The sequence below is a fragment of the Kogia breviceps genome, chromosome 1, assembly GCF_026419965.1.
Source record: "Kogia breviceps isolate mKogBre1 chromosome 1, mKogBre1 haplotype 1, whole genome shotgun sequence".
NCBI classification, from domain to species: Eukaryota; Metazoa; Chordata; class Mammalia; order Artiodactyla; family Physeteridae; genus Kogia; species Kogia breviceps.
Window position 1 is genome coordinate 59,398,591 of NC_081310.1, and position 27,396 is coordinate 59,425,986.

At 36.1% G+C, this 27,396-nt stretch overlaps 1 protein-coding gene across 3 annotated transcripts in view; it reads left to right on the forward strand.

Annotated features, from left to right (window-relative positions):
- The window catches only part of INTS7 (integrator complex subunit 7), an 88,826-nt gene that overhangs the window by 6,435 nt on the left and 54,995 nt on the right, over positions 1-27,396 (forward strand). For 2 of the 3 annotated variants that reach the window (XM_059076073.2, XM_067032115.1), the window contains exons 2-7: positions 4,606-4,735; positions 5,897-6,043; positions 7,176-7,313; positions 13,605-13,651; positions 17,729-17,928; positions 18,409-18,531. In XM_059076073.2, coding sequence (XP_058932056.1) covers positions 4,606-4,735; positions 5,897-6,043; positions 7,176-7,313; positions 13,605-13,651; positions 17,729-17,928; positions 18,409-18,531 — 785 coding nt within the window. Of the gene's footprint in view, positions 1-4,605; positions 4,736-5,896; positions 6,110-7,175; positions 7,314-13,604; positions 13,652-17,728; positions 17,929-18,408; positions 18,532-27,396 lie in introns of all 3 variants that reach the window. The other variant, XM_067032112.1, reaches the window with a different exon arrangement.

Below are 27,396 nucleotides of genomic sequence, written 5' to 3' on the forward strand. Positions count from 1 at the left end.
AAAATTTCACAAATGTCTTGCTGCAGAACCAGACCTGATAAACCACTAGCATAGCAAAATGTTCTGCACATTTTAAGTGAGAAATACGTTTAGAATAATGAATTTCATTGCTGCCAAATGGATTTTGACTGAATAAGCAATTTATGGACAACTTATTTTAGTTCTTCCTAGTCTACCTTCATGTTGCAACTAAGTTGAGCACTTTAACTCCAGGCACTGAAAAGGAAGAGATCTCTGTTTCTTTGGTGGGAGAATAAAAAGTAAAATGTAGAAACAGCAATCATATCCTTCCACAGTAGGTCTTACGGTGGCATTCTTATGATCATTGGTCTTCTGATCAGGGTATTTTTCCTCAGATTTATTGTAGCTAGCAACAGAAGTAAAGTGAATAACCTCTTAAACCCCTCTAAGAATAAGATCTGCTTGTGCTGAGCTGCTATTTTCAGGTGCTTGGCTTATACTGGAGTTGGAATTGGCCTAGAGCAAGCAAGCTGGGTACCATACTGCCCCAGCCTAGGATTGTTGCTGCATCGCAGGCCTTAATGCACTTCTCTCTTCTCTTGTACCCTAGCTTCTGACCTTCTGAGCCAGCCTAGCTTCTCATTTCCTCTCATAAAACTCATATCAGAAAATAAGCGAAACATTTACTATTCTTTAGCTCAGGTACCCTGATGGCTCTTTTATAGGAATGAGGGTCTACTTTATCTTAAAGAAATAAAATTTGACCACACTAGAGAAATCAAAACCTTTCTTTGACCTGATGCAAAATTATCTTTGGTACTTTTTTTTTGCCTTACGCGGGCCTCTCACTGTTGTGGTCTCTCCCGTTGCGGAGCGCAGGCTCAGCAGCCATGGCCCACGGGCCCAGCCGCTCTGCGGCATGTGGGATCCTCCCAGACCGGGGCACAAACCCGTGTCCCCTGCATCAGCAGGCGGACTCTCAACCACTGCGCTACCAGGGAAGCTCTTTTGGTACATTTTAAATCAGTATGTTTAAAAATGATTTGGTCTGTGGTTCTATTTTTAAAGGGGAGGTAAAGCGGATCATATTCTGTTGAGGAGACTCCCTGTATGTAAACCACTTCCTACTTTACCTTTTTCATCCCAACCAAGGTTAATTTATTACAAACAGAACTTTACTATCCTTTGTATTACTCAGCTCTTGAGAGAGAGAAGAGAAGGAAACAAGTCCAATTTCTGTGGGTTCTTCCAGCATTCCCTTCCCCCATCACACGTACATAAGCACACATCTCTTCCTTCTCTGTTCTCACACCTCCATCCTCGGACTTGCCTTTCTTTTTCTCCCCTTCCCTTGTGTCTTTCACTGTCCTATCTGTGTGTCCCTTGACCCCTTTTTCAAGGATACAGGAGCCATTGCCAGTAACCTACAGTGTCTCTGTTGGTACTGTGCATTTAGTGGGAAGAAGACTCCTAGAGCTTCTAGTGGCAGTTCTTGTGTGTATGGAAGTTGGTGGGTGAGGGCTGTAGGGAGAAGGGAGCAGACAAAGAAGGGATATGTTCTAAATATCTCAATTAGAAATTAGAGTTAATTTCGAATTAATTTTCCCAGAGGAACTTTTATTGTAAGTGGTTATTAGATTATGGAGTACTATGAGTACTGATTGTGCTATTTTTTTTCCTATGAGGAAATATTTTCCAAGTACCAAATAACTAACATGAGTGTACCTATAGAACTTAACTCATTAGTAAGTTGCAGAAATTGCATGTGCAGATTTACTTTGTGGTTGTCTTATGTATTGGAACAAAGTGGCAACCAGTAAAGAACCCTGTCAACTGGGGGAAAACCGCACAATATAAGAGCTGTGATTTGAGTTTTATTCAGTGTCTTATTGAGGACTATAGCCCTGGAGACAGCCTTCCAGATAGCTCTGAGGAACTGCTCCAGAGAGGCCGAGAGAGAGGTCAGTATACATGTGATTTTGGCTAAGGAGTATGTGCAATCCAACATATGTCTCGGTAGAAGGTTACTGCTAGTCTCAGGAACAGATATCTCAGTTAATGATTTTAGTGCTTTTCTAAGTGTGGGAAGATGCAAGAATCTGGGTTCATAAAAATTTTTTTCCCTGAAATATAAGTATCTAAGGGCCTGTTTGGCCTGTTTTCCCTAAAGCACAGAGTGCCTCATCTTGTTCTTTGTCCTAAATTCCTTTCAGGATGTGCTGTAAGTCAGCAACTTAATCTTTGTAGAACTGAATGGCAAGCGACATTCCTTGTTTTACACCTCAGACAAACATTTCCTTTGTCATTTTTTAACAGTGAACAAACTTTACTGAACAGAGATGTTCTAGGACACTTATGCTTGTGCAGATATAATCAGCATTTTGTAAATGGCAAAATACTGAAAGAAAAATATTTGAAGGTGGTACTGTTAATTCCATATCAAGATACTTATTCTTAATGAATTTTTTTAAGGATTGAATATTAACTCCTTTTATTTGTTGGATTTTTAAAAAAATCAGATTCATTGAGGGAATTCCCTGACAGTCCAGTGGTTAGGACCCCGGCGCTTTCACTGCTGAGGGCCCAGGTTAAACTCCTGTTTGGGGAACTAAGATTGCACAAGCTGTGTGCGGCGTGGGGAAAAAAAGAAATCAGATTTCATTGAGGTATAATTTGTATATAATAAAATCCACCAAATGTATACAGTCATGAAACCACTACCTAGGACAATTCTTTCACCCCCAGAACTTGCCCTGTGCCCCTTTGTGGTTAGTTCTCTTTCTTTAGCCTCTGGCAACCACTTTCTGCTTTCTATTCCCATAGTTTTGCCTTTTCCAGAATGTCATATACAGTAGTCTTTTGGGACTGACTTCTTTCACTTAGCATAATGATTTTGAGATCCACCCATGTTGTTGTATCAGTAATTGGTTTCTTTGAGTATGAGTCCATTTTATGGACCACAGTTTGTTTATTCATTCACCAGTTGATAGACTGCGTTGGGTTGTTTCCAGTTTAGGGCTATTACGAATTAAGCTGCTGTGAACATTCGCATACAGATCTTTGTATGGACAGATGTTTTCAATTCACTTAGGTAAATATTTGGAAGTAAGATTGCTGAGTGTATAATAAGTGTATATTTACCTTGATAAGAAATGACCAAACTGTTTTCCAAAGAACTGTATAGTTTTGCATTCCCACCAGCAATGTATGAGAGTGCTCCATATCCTCTTAGCACTTGGTATTGTCGGTCTTTTTTGCCATTCTAGTGGATGTGCAATGGTGTCTTACTGTGGTTTTAAATTTACATTTCACGGATGACTAACAATGATGAGCATCTGTTCATGTGCTTTTATTTGCCATCCTTATTTCCTCGTTAGTGAAATTTCTCTTCAAATCTTGCCCATTTTAAAAAATTAAGTTTTCTTTTTATTGAGATATAAGAACTATGGATGAAGTCCTTTATCAGATACATGTTCTATAAATATTTTCTTCCATTATGTGGCTTGTTTTTTATTCTCTTAGCAGTATATTTTGAAGAAAAGTTTTTGTTTTAATAAATTTATTTATTTATTTATTATTGGCTGCATTGGGTCTTCGTTGCTGCGCACGGGCTTTCTCTAGTTGCAGCAGGTGGGGGCTGCTGTTCATTGCGGTTCACGGGCTTCTCATTGCGGTGGCTTCTCTTGTTGTGGAGCATGGGCTCTAGGTGCACAGACTTTAGTAGTTGTGGCATGCGGGCCCAGTAGTTGTGGCTTGCGGGCTCTAGAGCTCAGGCTCAGTAGTTGTGGCACACGGGGATTAGTTGCTCCGCAGCATGTGGGATCTTCCCGGACCAGGGCTTGAACCCACATCCCCTGCATCGGCAGGCGGATTCTTAACCACTGTGCCACTAGGGCCACCAGGGAAGCCGAAGAGCAGGAGTTTTAAATTTTGATAGAGTTCAACTTATCACTGTTTAATTTTATGATGTTTTTAATCTAAAAACTCCACTTTTTTTGTTTTATCTAAGAATTCTTTACTTAACCAAAGCTTATAAAGATTTCCTCTGTATTTTCTTCTATATAATTTATAATTTTAGCTCTTACATTTAGGTCTATGGTTCATTTTGAGTAAATTTTTGTATATGGTGCAAATTAAGGATTGAGTTTCTGTTTTTCTTTTCTTTTTAAAAATTTCCCTTCTGATTTCTTCTTTCACCCTTTCACTTCTTTCAGTGATTCATCTTACTGATTATTTATAAATGTGTTGCCTAATTTCCAAATATTTGGGAATTTTTAGATATTTTTCTCTTACTGATTTTTAATTTAATTCCATTATGGTCAGAGAACATACATAGTATGATTTCAGTCCTTTTAAATTTGTTGAGGTTTACTTATGGCCCCAAATATTTTATCAACTCAATCTTTTTTTAAAAAGTTTCTTTTTCATTATTCTATATCTAAAAGTGACACTTTACCAAATTACTATTTCATATGCCATTTTTATTTTTGAAAAGGTAGCAAGATACAATTGTACTTTACTTAATTGTTAAGAATGATTATTACCTTACTGTGTAAATAATTTTACTCTGTAGATATTTGCTATTTTTGCCTTATTGTAGCCACAAATTTGTAATCTGTTCTTCCCTTTTTATGCTCTTCATAGGTCTAAGATCTGGCAAACTTGGTGAACAGTGTGAAGCAGTTGTCCGCTTTCCCAGGCTCTTTCAAAAGTATCCATTCCCCATTCTCATCAATTCTGCTTTCCTAAAGTTAGCTGATGTTTTCAGAGTCGGGTAAGTCTTTTTAAGACCTTGGTGTCCTAAGGCACATTGTTCATATTTCTTTGTTTTATATTGTGGTCTGTATTCTTTTTGCCTTTTAGGACTTCCACATGGTTCATTACCATTTTAATGGATGCACATGGCAATTTGCAACAAATTTTGGTGTGAAATTTAATGGCATTTTAAGCAAAAGTGAAGGATATAAGTCAGAGAGTACTTATTTCTTTGGGGGACAGGATAATTCAAAATTAAGACAACCTTAATATATTATTGTATATTTTGGAAATATCTGTGGCTTTGTGCAGATAGTTTGGAGAAGTTTCTGATTTAACAGTTTATTTTATAACATGAAATTACATGTTACATGAGATTATGGGTCACTGTGAAGTGCCTGAAACATGTAAGCAAGCACTGAATATACACCTATTTTTTTCTCTCTGTCATTCCCTCTCCCACTTCTTTCCACCCTTCTCCATGCATTCATGTGCTTATACACACACCAAATCAGACTTGGAGAAATGATGTTGTAGAATTAGCTTGAGAGGAAGATGACCATCTCCTTGGTTATAATATGACTGAGGAGATTGAGTTTGGGTCCAGGGCTTCTCTTTATGTTACTACTGTTTTGGCGCCTAGCAGCAGGACTGCAGGCTTTGCTAACTGCTTATGCTTAGTATGCATCTCATGTACAGTTGGCCCTCTGCAACTGAGCATTCTGCATCCATGGGTTCTACCAACCATGGGTCAAAAATATTTGGAATAAAAATTCTGGAAAGTTCCAAAAAGCAAAACTTGAGTTTGCCACATATTGGCAACTATTTACATTTATTTTTATAGCATTTATATTGTATTAGGTATTGTAAATAATCTAGAGATGATTTAAAAGTGTGTGGGAGGATGTGCAAATACTATGCCATTTTGTATAAGGGATTCGAGTCTCCAAGCGTTTTGGTATGGCAGGGGGTAGTCTGGAACCAGTCCCCCTCCCCACCATGGATATTACAGGATGACTGTACAGACTTTAACTCTTTCAGTGGTAAGACAGAGAATATTAAGATTGAAAAACATTGACCTAGTGCTAAAATTTATTAATATCATTAGTGTTGCTTTGATTCCTAATTAAATATTACTTTATAAAGTGCTCTAATTTATTTTATCTGTGGTTTTTCATAGAAACAATTTCCTGAGGCTGTGTGTTCTTAAAGTTACTCAACAAAGTGAGAAGCATTTGGAGAAGATTCTAAATGTGGATGAATTTGTGAAGAGGATTTTCTCTGTGATTCATAGTAATGATCCTGTAGCAAGAGCCATCACACTCCGGTATACTCTGTTATGCTAATGAGTCACCACAAGATTGTTTGAGTTGTGATTATATATCCCCAAAAGGCAATATATTTACTTTTATCATTTTGAATATTAAGAATTTATTTTTATTTTTTCTACTAACAGTCAATGAGAAAATATGGTAACCATCCTAATCTGTAAATACCTTGCAGCCAACCATCTATGATACTGTTTTGGTAACTTACATTTGAAATATTTCTCTTTGTGGGTGGATGTTCTGATCTGATAACTCTGAGGTGAATGTGGCTTAGCCTCAGCTTATTTTGAACTTTTACCTTCCTGACCTTGTTCTACTGTTTCATGTCAGTTTTCTGTATTCATTCTTGGTTATGTGCTTGTTTTTGTGTATGATAATTTATATCTGGACTCCGTGGAGAATGACAGATATAACCATCTTAGTTTCTTCAGCCTTTCCTTTTCTTTCTTGGCATTAAAAAATTTTTTTTTAAAGTTTTGTTAGAATTTCATTTTGTAAGCCTTATATCCAGCTTGAACCAATATCCTCATTTTAGGTCTATCATCTATGAAATTATATGCATAATTTTTGGATTGTTTGAAACTCACTTTCCTAAACTCTTCCTTCCTCAATTCTGATGTGAGCCCCAGGGGGCATTCTCCTCTCTTCTCTTGATATTGAGGAGAGATTTGAAAATCATGATACAAGTAATCACTGATGTTGAAAAAAAGACTGGGAAGTCTTACTTGTTACTTTGCGGATCTGCTTAATAACAAAAGTATTGAACTCTTAATGCTTTGCTAAAATGGACTTCTTTATACAACATTGGAAAATTGATATTTTGATGCTTTAATAATTTAAAAGTTTCTTTTTCTGGGCTTTCTTTGGTACTTGGCATGTACTTCAAGGTGATTTTTAAAAGTTTTGCTTGTGTTAAATAAGCCATGTTAGTTTTTCTGACATATTGAAATATGGAAGAGTGTTTAGAATTTGAGTCACTGCTTGATTTCTAAAATTGATACTTTATTAACCTGAGATTTATGTAATGACCTGTAAACTTTAGTTTTGGTAATTTAGCTTTGCCTGTTTCTTCCTTTTCTGACCCTGAGCTTATTGTATTTCCATTCTTCTTGGGTTTCTCTATTTGTGCAGGATGTTGGGAAGTCTGGCATCAATAATTCCTGAGAGGAAGAACGCTCATCATAGTATTCGTCAGAGTCTGGATTCACATGATAACGTAGAAGTTGAAGCTGCTGTTTTTGCTGCTGCTAACTTCTCTGCACAGTCAAAGTAAGCGTAGGCCTTTTATAATTTGGCTTCCCAGGAAGAGATTTTGAAGGAATAACTCATCTGTGTATGTAAAACACTAAGGGATACAGAAAAATGTAAATGGCAAGGTGTATTTTCCAAGAGGGTTTCCGTCATGTTGGGAAAACAGGACTTAAATCCTTAAAACAGAAAAGTTAAGTACAGATGTTGGCATTAACTGTAAATGAAATTAGAGTTTCCAGAAGGACAGGATCAGCATGGGATTAGAGTAGTTGGGGAAGGCTTCATTGGGGAGCAAAAGCTTTGTCTACTGAACAGCCTTCCCCAGACATATAGTCCTAATACTAAATTGCTGCTTTCTTACTGTCTTCTCAAGTTTAGCTTTTTGGCAGTAGAACTGTGCACAGTTTGACAGAGACAGTAACTTGAGTTGAAACCAATTTTAATTTCTTTGGGATGTCATAGTCTACTGTCTTAAAAAACAGTATCTGTATGTGTGTGTGTATGTGTGTGTGTGTGTGTGTGTGTGTGTGTGTATTTTTTGATGACATGTTGACCATAGTTTTATTACTGTGTTTGACTTGCTTGATTATCCTCTCTAAAAAATATATATTATTCCCTTTAGTGACTGATGGGGAAGTAGCATTGCTTTCTGGAGGATGTTTTGGTAATATGTATTTTGCTTCAAACATGTACATTCCTTTGACCTAGAAAATCCACTTATAAGAACTTATCCTAAGGAGTCAGCAATGTGTACTGATATTTACTTACAAGGATGCTAGTTATAGGGTTATAGTAACCAAAAAAATTAGTAACAACTTAAATTCCAACCAGTGTGTTAGTAAGATAGATATGACCGTACAACAAAATACTATATCAGCTTTTGTAATGCATATATTTTAGAAATATATTTGGAAATAGGTTACATAATAGGTTATATGATAGTATAGATTTATTTAAAAAACGAGTATTTATATTTATGGAATAGAAAAAAGACTAGAAGGATATATATCGAAATATTGTCTCTGGTTGGTAAGATGGATATCTTATTTTTGTTTTCTTTTTTACAAATTTCTGTATATCCTGCTAGGAGCAAGTTTTGGTATTATAATCAGATGACTAATGAATTTTTTTAAATAAAAAGTAGCATTTACATTAAGAGCCTCTGCTAAATTTGGATAAGACTTGAAAGACTTAATCACCAACAGTCTTCCTTTATATTTTATTAATACATGCACATTCATCTCTTCAGCTGCTCTTATGAAGCCTTCAGAATTCCAGGATTACTCATTGGAAAAGGAAATTAGAGAATAGAAAGCATATAGTCTTTAATTCACTGATCGAAAGTAGTAGGTGTGACAATAATTGAGGAAGAGAAATATCTGAGTAAAGACAGTTCCTATTTGTGCTTTTGAAAGTTGGCATTTTTTTCTTATTGAATTGATGACCAGTAAATATTTAATAGTTTATGTAGAAGCAGTTTTTCACATACCAGGCTTCAATATGGTATACTTGTGATTTGTGATGTTTAAAAATACCAAATTAGGGCTTCCCCGGTGGTGCAGTGGTTGAGAGTCCGCCTGCCGACGCAGGGGATGCGGGTTTGTGCCCCAGTACGGGAGGATCCCACATGCCGCGGAGCAGCTGGGCCTGCGCGTCCGGAGCCTGTGCTCCACAACGGGAGAGGCCACAACAGTGGGAGGGCCGCGTACTGAAAAAAAAATAATAATAATAAATAAAAATTAAAAATACCAAATTAGTGCAATAGGAAAGTCTGAAGGACCTATCTAGATGTATCAGAGTGTGAATAAGGAAATATGTCTTTTTCAGATTAGCATTTACCTCTTCCCCCTGATCTCAACCAATGCTGATGGATTTTTAATGTTAGTATCTCCATTAATTTTGGATCTTAAACAAATTAGAGAAAGTGGCCAAGAAAGACCTTAAGAATTTATTTAATCCTGTTTCCACCTGTCGGCTACTACAACCACATGTGACTTGTTCTGAAAAAGGTTATAATTTTTAAGAGCTAGTCCCAGAGCAGGAGTTGCAAACCCAAATGCCTTCAGGAACCAGGGAGGCATTGTCAACGAGAGAGGTGACTTCACGTGGTGACTGGGGTGAACTGAAGGGTGCACTCACCATCTAAAAGGAGTAGCCCCTTGGTACCAGTAGATGGTAGCAGTACAGAAGTGTATGACCAATGGTGTGACATTGGAATTTGGGGTGGGGGGTGGGGGGAAGAAGCTGGAGAATCGGATTATTCTGTTTATTTTACCATACAAGACTATATATTCTTAACATATTCTTAATGCTGACATTAAGAATTTTAGAAAATATTATTAGACCTTTAAAAAAGAAAAAAAGAAAAGAAAGAAAACTGCAGGCTTCTAACTTGCAGTTTATTGACCCTAGAGAAGTGTAACAGACTTTTAAACTTTGAGTTGTTATAAAAGTTATTATATAGTTAGTGGGACTTCCCTGGTGGTGCAGTGGTTGGGAGACCACCTGCCAACGCAAGGGACACGTGTTCGAGCCCTGGTCTGGGAAGATCCCACATGCCGCGGAGCAACTGAGTCCATACGCCACAACTATTGAGCCTGTGCTCTAGACCCCACGAGCCACAACTACTGAGTCTGCGCACCACGACTACTGAAGCCCGCATGCCTAGAGCCTGTGCTCCACAGCAAGAGAAGCCACTGCAATGAGAAGCCCGCGCACTGCAACAAAGAGTGGACCCCGCTTGCCGCAACTAGAGAAAGCCCGAGCACAGCAACAAAGACCCAATGCAGCCAAAAATTAAAAAAAAAAAAAGATACTATTTTTAAAAAAGGTATTATATAGTTAAGTGAAGAAATACTTAGTTAATATCCATCATGTCCAGACTCTATTCCAAGCACCAGGAATACAGAAGTGGAAAAGATGAATGACCTGTTGTGATGTAAACACAAAATAGTTTCAGCTGCTCATTAATGTTAGGGAAAAATAGAACAGTTTTTTCATTGTGATGATGACCTGAGTGAGCTGCTTAGGTAGAGTGATCAGGGAAGGCCTCACTGAGGAGGTGACATGTGAGCTGAAACTGAGTGCTAAAGAAGAGGCAGTAATCTAGAGGAAGGATATTCCAAGCAGAAGGAATAACAAGTACAAGAGCACTCTGAAATGTGAACAGGTCGTCTATACATACCTAATATACCTTTTGCCTTATACCTGAAAGACATTTACAACTTACTTTTTCTTACCAAATGTAAGGCTGATATCAGAGCAGTAGTTTTGAAACTATTTGGTATCAGAATGCCTTTACACTCTTCAAACATTATCGAAGTCCTCAAAGAGCTTTTTTTGTTTATGTGGATTATTTTATCAACTGATAGTTACTGTATTAGAATGAAAATGCCTAAATTTTAAAAATATTTATTAGTTCATTTAAAAAGTAATAAATTCTTAATATGTTAACATAAAAATATCTTTATGAAAATAATTATTTTCGAAAACAAAAATCAGTTTTTTGGGAAGAGTGGCCTTGTTTTACATTTTTACAAATCTCTTTAATGTCTGGCTGGATTCTCATATCTGAATCTGTGTCACTGTTTCTGTTGCAATGTTATTTTGGTTAAAATATGTGAAAAATAATCCAGCCTCACACAGATGTATCGTTGGAAAAGAGAGTGTTTTTAAAGGCTTTATAGGTAATTATGGATGTTTTTCTTTGATACTATACCAAAACTAGAAAAGTGTAGGTTCTTAAAGGTTAATTGCCCTGTGAACTCTAAAACCACCAGTGAATATGTACTGTTACATTGAAAGGCATTAGCCTCTCTTACCCGTGTATGGTTTTATAACTTAGATATTGGTCTTCTGGAAAATACTGGTACACTGTGTTATGCAGGTCTTCCAAATGTTGACCTTTTTCATTGTAAAATATCAAAGGATCACATTTGTTACTATCTCCACTTATCTCATCAGGAAAGTCTTTAAATATTAAGCTGTCAAGCTCATGGTGACAGATACAAGTTTTCTGAAATGCTAATTTTTGCTTAGAAGCTAAGATTGGCAAAATATTTTCCCAGTTACTTTCCTTAAAGTTACAAGCTTACTTTATTCATCTTTTTAGAAAATATCTGCAAATAGCCAACTCTGAATAATTATGGAATTTCATGAAAAATAATGGGTAGTTTATCTCGAAACTCAAATGACTGCGTGGTACTTTTCCTGCAGACAACCACTGTGTACTCGATGTGTGCTTTCCATTTTGTCAGAGAATATTAAATAATATCTTAATGGCAGAAAATGTTTTATATAGACATCTGAACTGCAAAGGGGAAGTATTTCATGCCCTGTGTATAATTAATTCATCATGACTAAAAGAGCCAAATTAGATCATATTATCTGTATCATATTTCCTTACATGTTATATAATGTTTTATCACAAACATTCATGTTATTAATAACTTTTGCAACATTCAGTGATACTTCAATTGCAACAGACTCAAAAGCAACACCTTGGAAAATGCTTTACACATATATAATATTTTTTAAATGCCTACTTTGTTTTTAATTTTTATTTTATTTTTTTAATTGAAGTATAATTTGTTTACAATGTTGCATTAGTTTTAGGTGTACAGCAAAGTGATTCAATTATGCATATATATATATCTATTTTTCAGATTCTTTTCCCATATAGGTTGTTACAAAATATTGAGTATAGTTCCCTGTGCTATACAGTAGGTCCTATTTGTTATCTATTTTATATATAGAAGTGTGTATATGTTAACCCCAAACTCCTAATTTATCCCTCCTCCCCCTCCCCCTTGGTAAGCACAAGTCTGTTTTCCATGTCTGTGGGTCTATTTCTGTTTTGTATATTAGTTCATCTGTATCATTTTTGATTCCACATTTAAGCTATATCATATTTGTCTTTTTCAGTCTGGCTTACTTCACTTAATATGACAATCTAGGTCCATCCATGTTGCTGCAAATGGCATCTTTCATTCTTTTTTATGGCTGAGTAATGTTCCACTGTATATGTATACCACATCTTCTTTATCTGTTCATCTGTTGATGGACATTTAGGTTGTTTCCATGTCTTGGCTATTGTAAATAGTGCTTCAGTGAACATTGGGGTGCATGTATCTTTTCAAATTATGGTTTTCTCTGGATATATGCCCAGTAGTGGGATTGCAGGATCATATGATAGCCCTATTTTTAGTTTTTTAATGAGCCTCCATACTGTTCTCCCTAGTAGCTGCACCAATTTACCTTCCCACCAGCAATGTAGGAGGGTTCCCTTTTCTCCACACGCTCTTCAGCATTTATTATTTGTAGACTTTTTGATGATGGCCATTCTGACTGGTGTAAGGTGATACCTCATTGTAGTTTTGATTTGGGCTTCTCTAGTAATTAGCGATGTTGAGCATTGTTTCATGTGCCTTTTGGCCATCTGTATGTCTTCTTTCTTCTTTGGAGAAATTTCTGTTTAGATCTTCTGCCCATTTTTTGATTGGGTTGTTTGTTTCTTTGATATTGAGCTGTTTGTGTATTTTGGAGATTAATCCTTTGTTGCATCGTTTGCAAATATTTTCTCCCATCCTGTAGGTTGTCTTTTTGCTTTGCATATGGTTTCCTCTGCTGTGCAAAAGCTTTTAAGTTTAATTAGGTCCCATTTGTTTATTTTTGTTTTTATTTCCATTACTCTAGGAGATGGATCCAAAAAGATTTATGTCCAAGAGTATTCTGTCTGTTTTCCTCTGGGAGTTTTATAGTATCCAGTCTTACATTTAGGTCTTTAATCTAAAAAATGGCCACTTTTAAATAATTTGGCTCTTAGTAAGATTCTATCTATATTTCCTACTGTGTTTCTACTGCTTCATACTTACTCTGTTTTTCTAAAATTCAGAATATTTAGTATATATTTTATTGTTTATGTAAGTGATCACTTGTGTGATGAAAGATTCTCTTAATTAAAAGTGTGTCCTAAAACATTGCAGACTGAGATAGTGACCTTGAGTCTTTCAGACAGTGTAATTTAGTAATGCAAATTGCAACAATGCTCATAAATCAGAGCATCTTTCCTTGGAAATCATGTGGTAACAGTGGTAACAGTGTTGGCATAAGCCCACTGCTGTTTGGAGTTTTGGTTTCAGTTGCATTTCTTACCCCACCCCTGGCACCTGACCTTAGGAATATTAGTTACGGTTTGGAGTATTGCATTTCTCCTGTGCTTACTGTGTTCTGTTTCTTTTAAGTCCTCAGAAAACTGAAGCAATTTTAATTGTTTGGTTTTAAAGATTTTGCTGTTTTCTCTTTCCAAAGGGATTTTGCTGTAGGAATCTGTAACAAAATCAGTGAAATGATTCAAGGTATGTATGCTTCATTTGGTATTATGAAGTAACTTAATGGGCTTTATATTAATAATAGCTGCTAACATTTATTAAGTAGTTACTGTGTGCTAGTCACTATTCATTCATTTATTCATTCAAATAATGTTTATTAAGTGTCTTCTAAATGCCAGAACTATTCTAGGTGCTTAGGATACAGTAGTACACAAAACAAAGCCCTTGCCCTCATGTAACCTACATTCTAATGGTGGAAGGGTTGGTGGGCAACAGATAAGTGAATTTATGACATATCAGGTGCTGCGGAGGACAAGTGCGGTAAGAAGGATAGAGTCCCCAGAGCAGATGGCAGGATAGAAGGGGGGAAGTTACTGTTTTATATATATTGATCAAAGAAGACTTCTGATAAAGTGATATTTGAGTGAGAAATGCAGATATTTAGGGGGAAAACATTCTGACCTGGGGGAGAGCTGTGCTGTTAGGAGCTCTGGGACTCTCTTCACTCTGCTAATGTCCTTCCAGTATCTTCCAACTGCAACGAAACTCAAATCCAAATTCCTTACTGTAGCCTACAAAGCCTTAGTATTCTAATCTCATCTTCCATACTGTGCTTCACATGTATTACCCCATTTACCCTCATAATATTCGTAAAAAGAAGCTCTGGGGTTACAGCATTGCACAGCTCTAGAGAACACGACTTTCTTTGTGTATTTCTAGATGACATTTCTTTGAATTGCACAATTTGGCAGACTTGGATAGGTAATACTGCTACCTCTATTTTATGGAAAAGGAAATGGAGCCACAATAAAATCACTTAATTGAAGACCAAGATACAGTGGTTGAGCTTTGTCCTGTTTCCATTTATTCCTTTGTCTTTTTTCCCCTGTTGCCAGAAAAGGGCTGTCCTGCAGAAAGCTATTATTAGAAGGAAGCATCACTCATTCATTGAGCAGGTTTTTATTGAATGCCTGTTGTATCAGACAAGATCTCAGCAGGAAACAGATGTCACACTTGAGCTGAGATAATTCAAGTAGGGTTTAATGAAGGAACCATTTACAAAGATGTGGGCAGGGTAAACTATAGGGGATGATGTAGTCCTATACCCCTCTATGGTGCAGGAGAGGGAGTGGTTACCAGAACCTGGAGTCACATCAAGAGGGCCACTTTGAAAAACTGACCTTCAGAATGATGTGACCTGATGTGACCCTGCAGAGAAGGAGCCAAGGAATAAATACTCGGACCTGAGCATTCTTCGCTTCCCATCTGCTGGGGCTGTCCACTCAGAGAGAAGGCAAATAGCAAGGGAGTTGATGTAAGCTATAGAGGTAAGCCTCCTAGGGTGTTGGAGGATTCTGTATAGCTTGAGTGGTGGCTCTATGGATATATTCATATGTAGAAATCCATTAATATGCATATTTAAGATTCATTTTTGTTCCGTAAGTTTTATCTGTAAAAAACTAAAGTAGGGGCTTCCCTGGTGATGCAGTGGTTAAGAATCCGCCTGCCAGTGCAGCGGACACGGCTTTCAAGCCCTGGTCTGGGAAGATCCCACATGCTGCGGAGCAACTAAGCCCATGCACCACAACTACTGAGCCTGTGCTCTAGAGCTCGCGAGCCACAACTACTGAAGCCTGTGTGCCTAGAGCCCGTGCTCTGCAACAAGAGAAGCCACCGCAATGAGAAGCCTGAGCACTGCAATGAAGAGTAGCCCCTGCTCACTGCAACTAGAGAAGGGCCGTGCACAGCAATGAAGACCCAATGCAGCCAAAAATAATTAAATAAAAACAAACAAACAGGGCTTCCCTGGTGGCGCAGTGGTTGAGAGTCTGCCTGCCGATGCAGGAGACACGGGTTCGTGCCCCAGTCCGGGAAGATCCCACATGCAGCGGAGCGGCTGGGCCCGTGAGCCATGGCCACTGGGCCTGCGCGTCCGGAGCCTGTGCTCCGCAACGGGAGAGGCCACAACAGTGAGAGGCCCGCGTACTACAAAAAAAAAAACAAAACAACAAACAAACAAACAAATAAATAAATTTAAAATTAAAGTGAACAGGAATTAGGAGATAGAAAGAGAGACAGGGAGAAAAACACGGGTAGGAATGGGGGCAAGGTGGAGGAAGATTGGAGCTCAAGATATAGAAGTGGTGAGCAAGTTTTAGGAATAAAGTATCCTTAAATTAAATTTTAAGCTGCTTGTGTTCCTGCAAAGTAAAATCTTGAGTCTCCCTAAGCCTTCAGTAAAAACGTCTATAAACACAAAGAGTCCTTCTGACTGCTGGATTGAGAATACACTTGCAGAGGAGAAGGGGGGGATATGCAACAGGAGTCTGCCATGGGGAAAGGCCTAAGTAGAGACAATACTTAGGACACTTTTGCAATGGTCCAGTCAAGAGATGGTGGTGGAAGTGGACCAGTGTGATAGCAATGAAGGTGGAAAGACAGATTTGGGTTATATTTTGAAGATAGAAACCAACAAGATTTGTTGATAAATTTGGATGTGGGTGTGAGAGAAATAAGGGAATCAAGAAAGACTCCAAGTTCTGAGGAGCTGTAATGATGGAGTTGTCATATCGTGAAATGGGAAAAGTTGGAGGGGCAATAGTTCTCTTTGGGCTGTATTAAGTATAAAATACATCTGAGACATCCCATTGGAGATGACCAGAGGTAATGGGATATACATATCTGAAGTTCAGGGAGCAGGGAGGCGAGGGGGAGGCAGTCTTTAAAAGCATATAGCTGGTAATAGAAGCCATGGGTTTATATAAGCTCACTCAGGGAAAGTACATAGAGTAAGAAGATAATATATTACCAAGCCCAAGGAATACCAGAAATTAAAGTGTGGATAAAGAGGAGAATACAAAGAGATTGAGAAAGAACAAAAACCAGGAAGAGTGTGAAAAAGCAGAAGCTATTGAGAAAGAGTTTCAAAGATAGACTGGTCATTCAAATGCATTCAGGGACATATACACACTACCAAATGTAAATTAGATAGCTAGTGGGAAGCTGCAGCATAGCACAGGGAGTTCACCTCTGTGCTTTGTGACCACCTAGAGGGGTGGGATAGGGAGGGTGGGAGGGAGGGTGACACAAGAGGGAAGAGATATGGGAACATATGCATGTGTATAACTGATTCACTTTGTTGTAAAGGAGAAACTAACACACTATTGTAAAACAGTTATACTCAAAGATGTTAAAAAAAAAAAGATCAAAACAATAATAACATAAGCCTGATATGATTCTGCAGAGAGAAAACCAGGGAATAAATGCTCTGACCTCATTCTTCTCCCTCCCATCTCCTGGGACTCTCTGCTTTGGCTAAACTCAAAGAGAGGCCAAATAGTAAGGGACTTAGTTGATGTAAGCCACTGTTGGATGTTGAAATGATATTTATGTATTCACACTAACAGTTACTTCACAGTGGCAAAACCAGCGATCAGCAGAGATAAATTAGCTTTTGACATATGTGTAGTACATTATGATTGACAGTTTTTTGTTCACTGTCACCTCAAAGCCGTGCTGTAGAAGGAAAGACTTTTTTGTTTATGTAGCTCCAATGTTGACAGGAAAAGATGCTTTGGAATTAATCCTCATGGAGTTCCAGCTATGTATGCTGTAAAGAAAGGCATTGCTACACAGAGTTCAGAGTTTCAAAACTGCTCCATACGCAGTCTGTTCGCATCCTGATCTTGACTTAGAATTGAAGGAAATAATTAAAATTGTAAATATAATAAAATAATCACCATTGAGTTTGTACATATACGTGTGTATATGTATACATGTATGTGTATATCTTTTAGTATCCTTTGGGAAGAAACAGGCAGCAAATATGACTGCTTTCTACTGTGCCTTTTAAGGGCATTTTCTACTATCAGCATGTAGTTTAATAAGCACCCACAACTTAATGTCAAGATACATACTTTTGAAAAAAACCTATTGAACTTGTTGATTAGCTCTAGTATATAATTATCTTTAATGTTATAACCATAATACTAGTATACTATTTGTTTTTAAATGGTCATTTTGCTAGTTGAATTGGACCTTTTAACTGTGAACTATTATCCAGTATGATGATCAGAAATCTCTAAGCATTCTTTCTCTATCTAGGTCTAGCCACGCCAGTAGACTTGAAGCTGAAATTGATCCCTATCCTGCAGCACATGCACCATGATGCAATATTGGCGTCCAGTGCTCGTGAGCTCTTACAACAGCTAGTCACATCCTATCCTTCCAACAAAATGGTGATTGTTTCTTTGCACACCTTTACTCTGCTTGCAGCTTCATCTTTGGTTGATACGCCTAAGCAGGTAATGTCAATTTTCTTTAACTGCCTTTTCAATAAACTTGCATGTTAAGTATACGCTAAAAAATAAGTAACCCATAAGTTTTGATAACATTAAGATCCCTTTCTCTGATAAAAATCAGAGAAGGTTTCATTTCCTTTTGCTTGCTTTTTTCTTCTGTTCATAGTGCTGATTCTTAGGAGCCTTGAGAGAAATGAGGGGGAGGTGGGGGTATGTGCCAGAGCACGGAGTTGGCGGGGAAAAAAAAGGGAAGAATTGAGTGTTTGAGACCAGGTCTTGTGCTGAAACCTTGCAAGTTAAATGATAGTATATTTCTATACAAGAGGAGAAAGAGGCCCAAACATGGGCACATAGCGAATAAATGACAGGGCTGTAATTCGAAATGAGCCCTGTCTCAAATGTATGTTTCACTAACTTACACTGCATCCCTAATGATAATTTCAGTGACCGTATCATTCATGGAGTGACTTATTTCCTTTGTAGATTCAGCTTCTATTGCAGTATTTAAAGAATGACCCCAGGAAAGCAGTAAAGAGACTTGCTATTCAAGATCTGAAATTACTTGCCAGTAAAACACCACATACTTGGAGTAGGGAAAACATTCAGGTATGCAGAACTTTGAACATTAATATTTTATATAGAAAAATAATATAGCATTATAATAGAGCATATTGTTTTGCTTTACATTTTTATATTGGATTGGCCAAAAGGTTTGTTTGGTTTTTTCTGTAAGATTGCTCTTAGTGGCATTTAGTTGTCTTTAACTTCATTTGAAACAATTTTGTTAGATTGTATGTGACAGCTGTCATATCAGCGTACATTTAATACAAGACTTATCAAAATTGGTGAATTTTTGTGTAGCCATTTTAATATTGGAGATGGAAGAAAAAAGCAACTTTTTTGACCTATTATGCTTTATTATTTCAAGAAAGGTAAAAATGCAAAAAAAGATTTGTGCAGTGTATGAGAAGGTGCTGTCACTAACTGAACATGTCAAAAGTGGTTTGTGGGGCTTCCCTGGTGGCGCAGTGGTTGTGAGACCGCCTGCCGATGCAGGGGACACGGGTTCGTGCCCCGTTCCGGGAGGATCCCATATGCCGTGGAGCGGCTGGTCCTGTGAGCCATGGCCGCTGAGCCTGCGCGTCCGGAGCCTGTGCTCTGCAGCAGGAGAGGCCACAGCAGTGAGAGGCCCGCATACCGCAAAAAAAAAAAAAAAAAAAAAAAGAAAGTGGTTTGTGAGGTTTCGTGCTGGAGATTTCTCACTGGATGTTGCTCCATGGTTGGATACCCCAGTTGAAGTTGATAGCCATCAAATTGAGACATTAATTGAGAACAATCAACATTATACTCCACAGAAGATAGCTGACATACTCAAAATATCCAGTCAAGCCTTGAAAATCATTTATACTAGCTTGGTTATGTTAATCGCTTTGATGTTTGGGTTCCATATAAGTTATATTTCCACATGCGATTCTCTACTTAAACGTAACAAAAACATTCTGTTATTAAAATAAATTGTGTATATGTATAGCTGATTCACTTTGTTATACAGCAGAAACTAACACACCATTGTAAAGCAATTACACTACAATAAAGATGTTTTAAAAAAAAAACAAATTGAGACAGGCGATGAAAAGTGGATACTGTACAATAATGTGGAATGGAAGAGATCATGGGGCAAGCGAAGTGAACCACCGCCAACCACAAAAAAGGCCAGTCTTCATCCAGAGAAGGCACCGTCCGGGAAACCAAAGGATTAATTGCAACAAGTACTACTCCCAATTAGACCAACTGAAAGTAGCACTCGACGAAAAGTGTCTAGAATTAGTGAGTAGACTAATCTTTCATCAGGATAGTGCAAGACAGAATGTTTCTTTGATGACCAGAGCTTGGCTAGGAAGTTCTGACTCATCCACTGTTTTCACCAGACAATGCACCTTCGGATTTCCATTTATTTTGGTGTTTACAAAATTCTCTTAATGGAAAATATTTCAATTCCCTGGAAGACTGTAAAAGGCACCTGGAACAGTTCTTTGCTCAAAAAGATACAACGTTTTGGGAAGATGGAATTATGAAGTTGCCTAAAAAATGACAGAAGGTAGTGGCACAAAAGGGTGAATATGTTGTTCAGTAAAGTTTTTGGTGGAAATGAAAAAGGTGTCTTTTAGTTTTACTTACAAACCGAAGGCACTTTTTGGCCAACCCAATATTATCTTTGTCTTTTTCTGAGTGTTTCAATCTAAAAAATTTCTAAGAGCATTGTTGATATTGGTGGCAGAAGTTAAAAGTGGCAAAGTAAATATATAAAACTTCTTTCTTTTTATCCCTTTCTTTTTTTTCCAGTTTTATTGAGATAAAATTCACAGAGCATTGTATAAGTTTTAGGTATACAGTGTAATGATTTGACTTACATCATGAAATTATTACACAATAAGTTTAGTGAACATCCATCATCTCATAGATACAAAATTAAAGAATTTAAAAAATATTTTTTTGTGTGATAAGAACTCTTAGAATTTACTTTCTTAACAACTTTCATACATAACTTAACAACAGTGTTAATTATATTTATCATGCTATACATTACATTCCTGGTGCTTATTCATCTTATAACTGGAAGTTTGTGCCTTTTGGCTGCTTTCATCCAACTACCCCCTGCCTCTGGTAACCACAAATCTGAACTCTTTTTCTATGAGTTTGTTTGCGTGCTTGCTTTTGAAGTATAACTGAGCTACAACACTGTGTTAGTTCCTGTTATACAACATAGTAATCTTTTTCTATACATTTCAAAATGATCACCATGATAAGTCTAGTTATGCTGTGTCACCATTCAAAGATATTAGTTATTGAAAAATTAACATCCTTTAATGTTTAGGTTTGTTTTAGTGAATTAGACTTTCCTCTCAGTTTCTTTTTAATTGGCCCATAGCAGCACCAAGGCTAATTGAGAAGCCCAGTTAAATTGTTTATTTTATTCTTCTCTCCTTTACTCAATTAAGGGAGAACAGTTTTGGTGCTGACTGTATTCATTAGAGAAAGGTACTAGATGGGTAACTTAGCGAACAGTATTTCTCCTTTTCACACAGAGGAAAAGACATTCTTAAGTTTTCTTTTTTTTTTTTTTTTTTTTTTGTGGTATGCGGGCCTCTCACTGTTGTGGCCTCTCCCGTTGCGGAGCACAGGCTCCGGACGCGCAGGCCTAGCGGCCATGGCTCACGGGCTTAGGTGCTCCGCGGCATGTGGGATCTTCCCGGACCAGGGCACGAACCCGTGTCTCCTGCATCGGCAGGCGGATTCTCAACCACTGCGCCACCAGGGAAGCCCTTAAGTTTTCTTTTGTAAATACAAGAACAGATCTCAATCTCTAGATTTTTAATGTGACATCTTTTATAGCATTTCCTAGGTTAAATTAATGTTTTATATTTATTTTTTCTCAAAGTGGAACCCTATTTGTTTACCCATTACTGATGACAAATGCACCACTTTTTAAAATATGCCGCTTAAAGTGAAATGGAAAATTGTCAGAAAGAAATCTTACTTTCATGGATTTTATTATCTCTTGGTATGATCATAGCTAGTGTAACAAAAACCTCTGAATTTCAGATTATGAAAACTGAGCTGCTCTGTTTTTTTGTTTGCAATTTTCTAAACATGTTTTGGTATATTATGATTGATGGTCACAAATATCCCAAGATATAAGGACAGCAATTAGTATTTGCACTTAATAGATGAGCAAATTAGGGTTCAGAGAGACTTAATATGCTTAAGAGAATTTCTTAAGAGGACTTAATTAAGAATTAAGAGAGCTCTGTCCTCTGGTGTTTTTTTCTACTAAACATTATCCAAGAAGAGAATGTGCTCAGTCACTTTAGGGAACCAAACCAATACAGTGAGAGCACTGTATTATTCTATCTCATTTCTTTCCTTATTTTGAGATAAATCACACGTACAAAAAAGTATGTACAATGTATATTTAATAGTTTAAATAATAATTGTAAATCAAAACCCATGTAACCACCATCCAGCTAGAAAGAGAACACTGCAAAATCACAGAACCCTGCTTCCTTCTCTCACATGGTTCTCTCTGATCAGAGCCTTAATACCCACCCAGTGGAAACCACTCTTGACCTTTGTGATAATTATTTCTTTACTCTTTATAGCTTTACAACCTATATATATGCCTCCCTAAAAATATTGTTTAGTTTTGTTTGTTTTTACTTATTTTGCTCAACTTTATACTGATGAGACTCATTCATGTGGTTGCATGTTTTTTTCCTTTAATTGCTATACAGTTGTCCCTTGACATCTTTGGGGGATTGGTTCCAGTACCCCCTGCTGAATACCAAAATCCTCAGATGCTCAAGTTCCTTATATAAAATGGTATAGTTTTTGCATATAACCTATATATATCCCTCTATATACTTTAAATCATCTTTAGATTACTTACAATACCTAATACAGTGTAAATATTATGTAAGTAGTTATAAGTAAAATGTAAATGCAGTGTAAATAGTTGCCCTTTCCATGCTCTGAGATGGTTAAGAGCTATGACATAAGAATTTTCTGTCTTCTGAGGGTATAGCTTTAAAAGTGCCGTAAGTCCATCTGAACCTGGAACTTCTTCCAGGGATAGAGTTTTGAGAATATTTCCAATTACTTACATGGTTATTGCCCTATCAAAGTTTTCTACCTCTTGAATCAGTTTTGATAATTTGTTTTCCATTTAAATTATTTTGCAGATTCATTAGTATCAGTATAAAGAACCTTTATAATTTTTAGTATCTCCATGTTTAAAACTTTATCTTTATTTTATTCTTACTATTGTGTTTGTGTTGACATTCCCCTTTTCTTGCCAGAAGCATGGCTTTCTTCTGCCTTTCAAGTGGTTGGTACATTTATTTTTATTCTTCTGTTTAATAATGAAAGCACTTAAGGCTATTAATTTTCCTCTTAGTGCAGGTTGGCCACATTCCATAAATTACAGCTTTCAGTGTTCCCATTGCCATTAATTTGAATTGCACTTTTTAAGTCAGATTTTGTGGTATAATTTATTTACAGAAACTTTTCTAGGTACGCAGTTCTAGATATGCAGTTCAAATTTTGACAGATGTATACAGTTGTGTCACTACCACCACAATTGTGATATAGAACATTTTCAAATCACTCCAGAGTTCCTTCAGGCCCCTCTAGTCAGTCTTTCCCCTAACCCCTGACTAGTACTGAACTGATTTCTATCCCTATAATTTTGCCTTTCCAAAATATAAATGGAATCATACAATATGTAGCATTTTGGATATGGCTTCTTTTGCTTAACATAATGCTTAGCATAATTCATTCATGTTGTTACATGAAGCAGTAGTTTGTTCTGTTTTACTGCTGAGTAGTATCCCTAGTATATGGACCATAGTTTATTTATCCATTGACAGCTTCATGGACATTTGAATTGTTTCCAGTTTTGGGGGGTTTTTCTTGCTATTATAAATAAAGCTTCTATTGTACAGATCTTTGTAGGACATTTCTTGGGTAAATACCTAGGAGTAGAATTGTTGGGTTGTGTGGTAAATGTATGTTTAACTTTGTAAGAAACTGCCAAACTGTTTTCTATAATGTCTGTACCATTTTACATACTCACCGACAATGTATGAGTTGTAGTTCTTTATCCTTGCTAGCACTTTTTATTGTATGGTTTTGTAATTTTAGCCTTTTGAATAGTTGTGTAGTGGTATCCCATCGTGGTTTTAATTTGCATTTCCCTAATGACAAATGATGTTAAACATCTTATAGGCTTGTCATCCAGATCTCTTCTTTAGAGAAGTGCCTGCTCTAATCTTTTATGCTTTTTTTTTTTTTTTTTAGATTTTCTTCTTGTTACTGAGCTCCTTATATATTCCAGATACAAATACTTTTATCAGATGTGTATTTTGCAGATATTTTCTGCCAGTATGTGCCTTGAATACAGTATCTTTGAAGAACAGAAGTTTTTTTGTTTTGATGAAATACAGTTTATCAATTTTTTTTTCCTTTTGGGGTTGTATTTTTGTTTTTTATCTAGGAAGTCTTTACCTAACCCAAAGTCTCAAAGATTTTCTCATATATTTTCTTCTAGAAGTTTTATAGTTTTAACTTTTATATTTAGCTCTATGTAATCCATTTTGAGTTGACTATTGTATATGGTGCAAGGTAGCAATCGAGGTGTGTTTGGATAGCCAGGTGTTCCAGCACCATTTGTTAAAAAGACTATCCTTTCTCTGTGAATTACCTTAGCATCTTTGTTGAAAATGAGTTGACCTTATCTATACAGGTCTATTTCTGGATTCTGTTCTGTTCCTTTGGTCCGTGTATCTGTTCTTAAGCCAATAGCACACAATTTTGATTTCTGTAGCTTGGAATTCTGTAAGTCTTGGCATCAGGTAGTGTGAGTCCTCTACCTTTGTATTTCTTTATTTTGAATGTTCTAGGTCGTTTGCCTTTCCATACAAAATTTCAAACCAATTTGTCAATTTCTACAAAAAAGTCTGCTAGGATTTTGATTGGTATTTGCATCTATAGATCAATTTGGAAAGAATTGACATCTTAATAGTATTGAGTTTTCTAATCTATGAACATGGCATATCTCTCCATTTATTTAGATCTTCCTCAATTTCTCATCAGTGGTTTTTAGTTTTCAGTGTACAAATTTTGCTCATATTCTGTGAGATATTCCTAGGTGTTTCATGGTTTTTGGTTGCAGAATCATCCCTCTGTATCACATCTGCTGATTCAGCCAACCACCAATGACTCAAAAAAGTATTCCAAAAAAAATCTCAGGAAGTCCCAAAAAGCAAAACTTGAATTTGCCACCTACCAACAATTATTTACATAGCATTTACATTGTGTTAGGTATTATAAGTAATCCAGAGATGATTTAAAGTATGTGGGAGGATGTGCGTATGCAATTTATGTGCAAATACTACACCAGTAGTATTTGAGCATCTGTAGATTTTGGTATCCACAGCAGGGAGTGGGGGGTCCTGGAACCCCTGCAGATACTGAGGGGCAACTGTATTGTAAATGATTTTGTTCTTTTAGTTTCCATGAGAGCAGTTTTGATTTCCTCTTTGACCATGGAATTAGTTTAAATAATGTTTTTATCCCCTTTTTTCTTATTCTTCTTTTATCCCATTTATTAAGATGTAACTGACATACATCACATACATAAGTTTAAGCATAATGGTTTGACTTACAAATATTATGAAATGATTAATGCACTAAGTTTAGTTAGCATCCATCATCTCATATAGATAAAAAGAAAAACAAGAAAAAAAATTTTTTTTCCTTGTGATGAGAACTCTTAAGATTTACGGTAACAATTTTCCTATATATCATACAGCAGTGTTAACTACAGTCATGTTGTGCATTACATCCCTAGTACTTATTTTTCTTATAACTGGAAGTTTCTGTTTTTGATGTGATAAACTTTTTATATTTGTAGATGGAATTTTTGTTGTTGCTAACCTTTTGTTATTCCTAATTTTAAGGTTTCTTTGTGGCACAGTGTAGGATCATTTTTTGTACAGTTCATAGAATTTGAAAAGATGGTATATTTTCTATATAATGTAATATATATATTAAGTAATACAGATAAATATATAATATATATTATGTGTTAATATATATTATTAATGTATATTTTAGTATAAAACTATGAATCTTATTGATACTACTCAAGTATACTATATCTTAAATTAGTTTCTCTTTTTGATCTGTGAAGTTTTGATACTCATTAGCTTCTCATGCCAATTTATATGTAACCATTTTAATTTAAAAATCTTAATGCTATCTTGTTCCACAGATAGAACTTTTATTAATGTAAAAGAATCCTCTCTCCTATTTAAAGCTATTTTGGCCTCAAGTTCTTTATGTAATATTAATATTGCCTCTTGTTTATTTTTCTTTCCACATATCTATCAGGTCTTTGCCAATTTTGTTATCCTCAACCTTTCTCTGTCATTTAGGTTTGATTCTTATAAATAGCATATAATTAGATTTACCTCTTTAGACTTAATTGAATCTTTTTTAGTAGTGTAACTTATTTACATTTATTGATGTAACTGAGTTTTTGTACTTCTTTTATAAACAGTCTTATTTTAGACTGTTTACAATGTGTCCTTTTTTTGTTTCCTTTGTTTCATTACTTTGTTATTTTGATCAAGTTTTCACTGTTCCTTTGTTCTCTAAGTGAATTAAAGAGATTTTAGCATGGTAATTTAACATTATTCTTACTTTACCTACCTCTGTATTTATTAATATAAGAACTTGTGTATCTCTATTAAGAATGGAAAGTATGGTGGTTGAAGTGTTGCAAATTTTAGCAGGCTTAAATTCTCCTCTTTTCTACTCCCCTTCATTCCCTCCTCCCCCATATGTTATTAAAATAATCTGAAATTTAATTACCAGTTACTTTTTTTGTACTACGCAGTTATCATATGAAATTTTTAAAATAATATTTGCATTGAACTTCACAACCACTACTTAAGTGTTAACTGTTTTGTTGATTTCACAGCTTACAAGTATTTCTTCAGTATACCATATCTTCCCTGAAGTTTTTTGTTCTGATTTATCTTTATCTTTCTTGTGGCTTTTTTCTTTAGTTCTTTTTAATTGAAAATAAATGTTATTAAATATTTGTCTCTCCCACAAAGAATTTTTTCCCACTGTGCCTGAAATCTGAGCATATTGATTTTAATTAAATGGACGTGGTCAAATAATCATTTTTTCAAAGCCTGGGTGTATTTTTCAAAATATTGAAATAGATCAGAGGAAAACAGTTCTAATGATTTAACCTTTACAACGTAATAGCTTGTTGATTTCAAATTTAAATTTAAATTTTACTCTCAGTCACCAAGATTAATTATTTTTCTTAAAGGTTTTCCTCCCTCCTTCTTTTCTTTCTTCATTCTTTCCTTCCTTTCTTCCTCTCAGACAGTCTTATCACTGCTGATTGAGTTTTGGTATTTCAGGTGCAAATTGTGTGCATTTTATTGCTATTTTTACGAGTGTGTTGGTAGGTATTATAATTTCCACCTGTAATCAGATATTCCAGGTTTAAAGGAAATACTTTCATTTCGAATGTCTTAAAAACCTGAAGGAAGGAAGGGCCTAAATCAAGGCCCAAGGATAGCGTATTATTGTTAAGGTAGTCAAAAACAAATAATTTCATAGGAACAAAAATAGTTTTTCATGTGTTTGTATTTCTTTGGATTTTTTTTATATGTCTTGCTATAATATCCATTTGTGTTGATCAGTATTAATAGTTTACACTATTCTGGTGTTATTGTCTTATCTGAAGAGGTTGATTTATGCAAACTGTCTGTTACACAGCAAAAGATTATTTGTTCTGGGTATTCTCAAAGACATAATTTTATTTTTGACTTGATCTCTCCTAAGATTTCTGATTGTATCTTACCTGATCCTAGGAGGAATGACAAGATA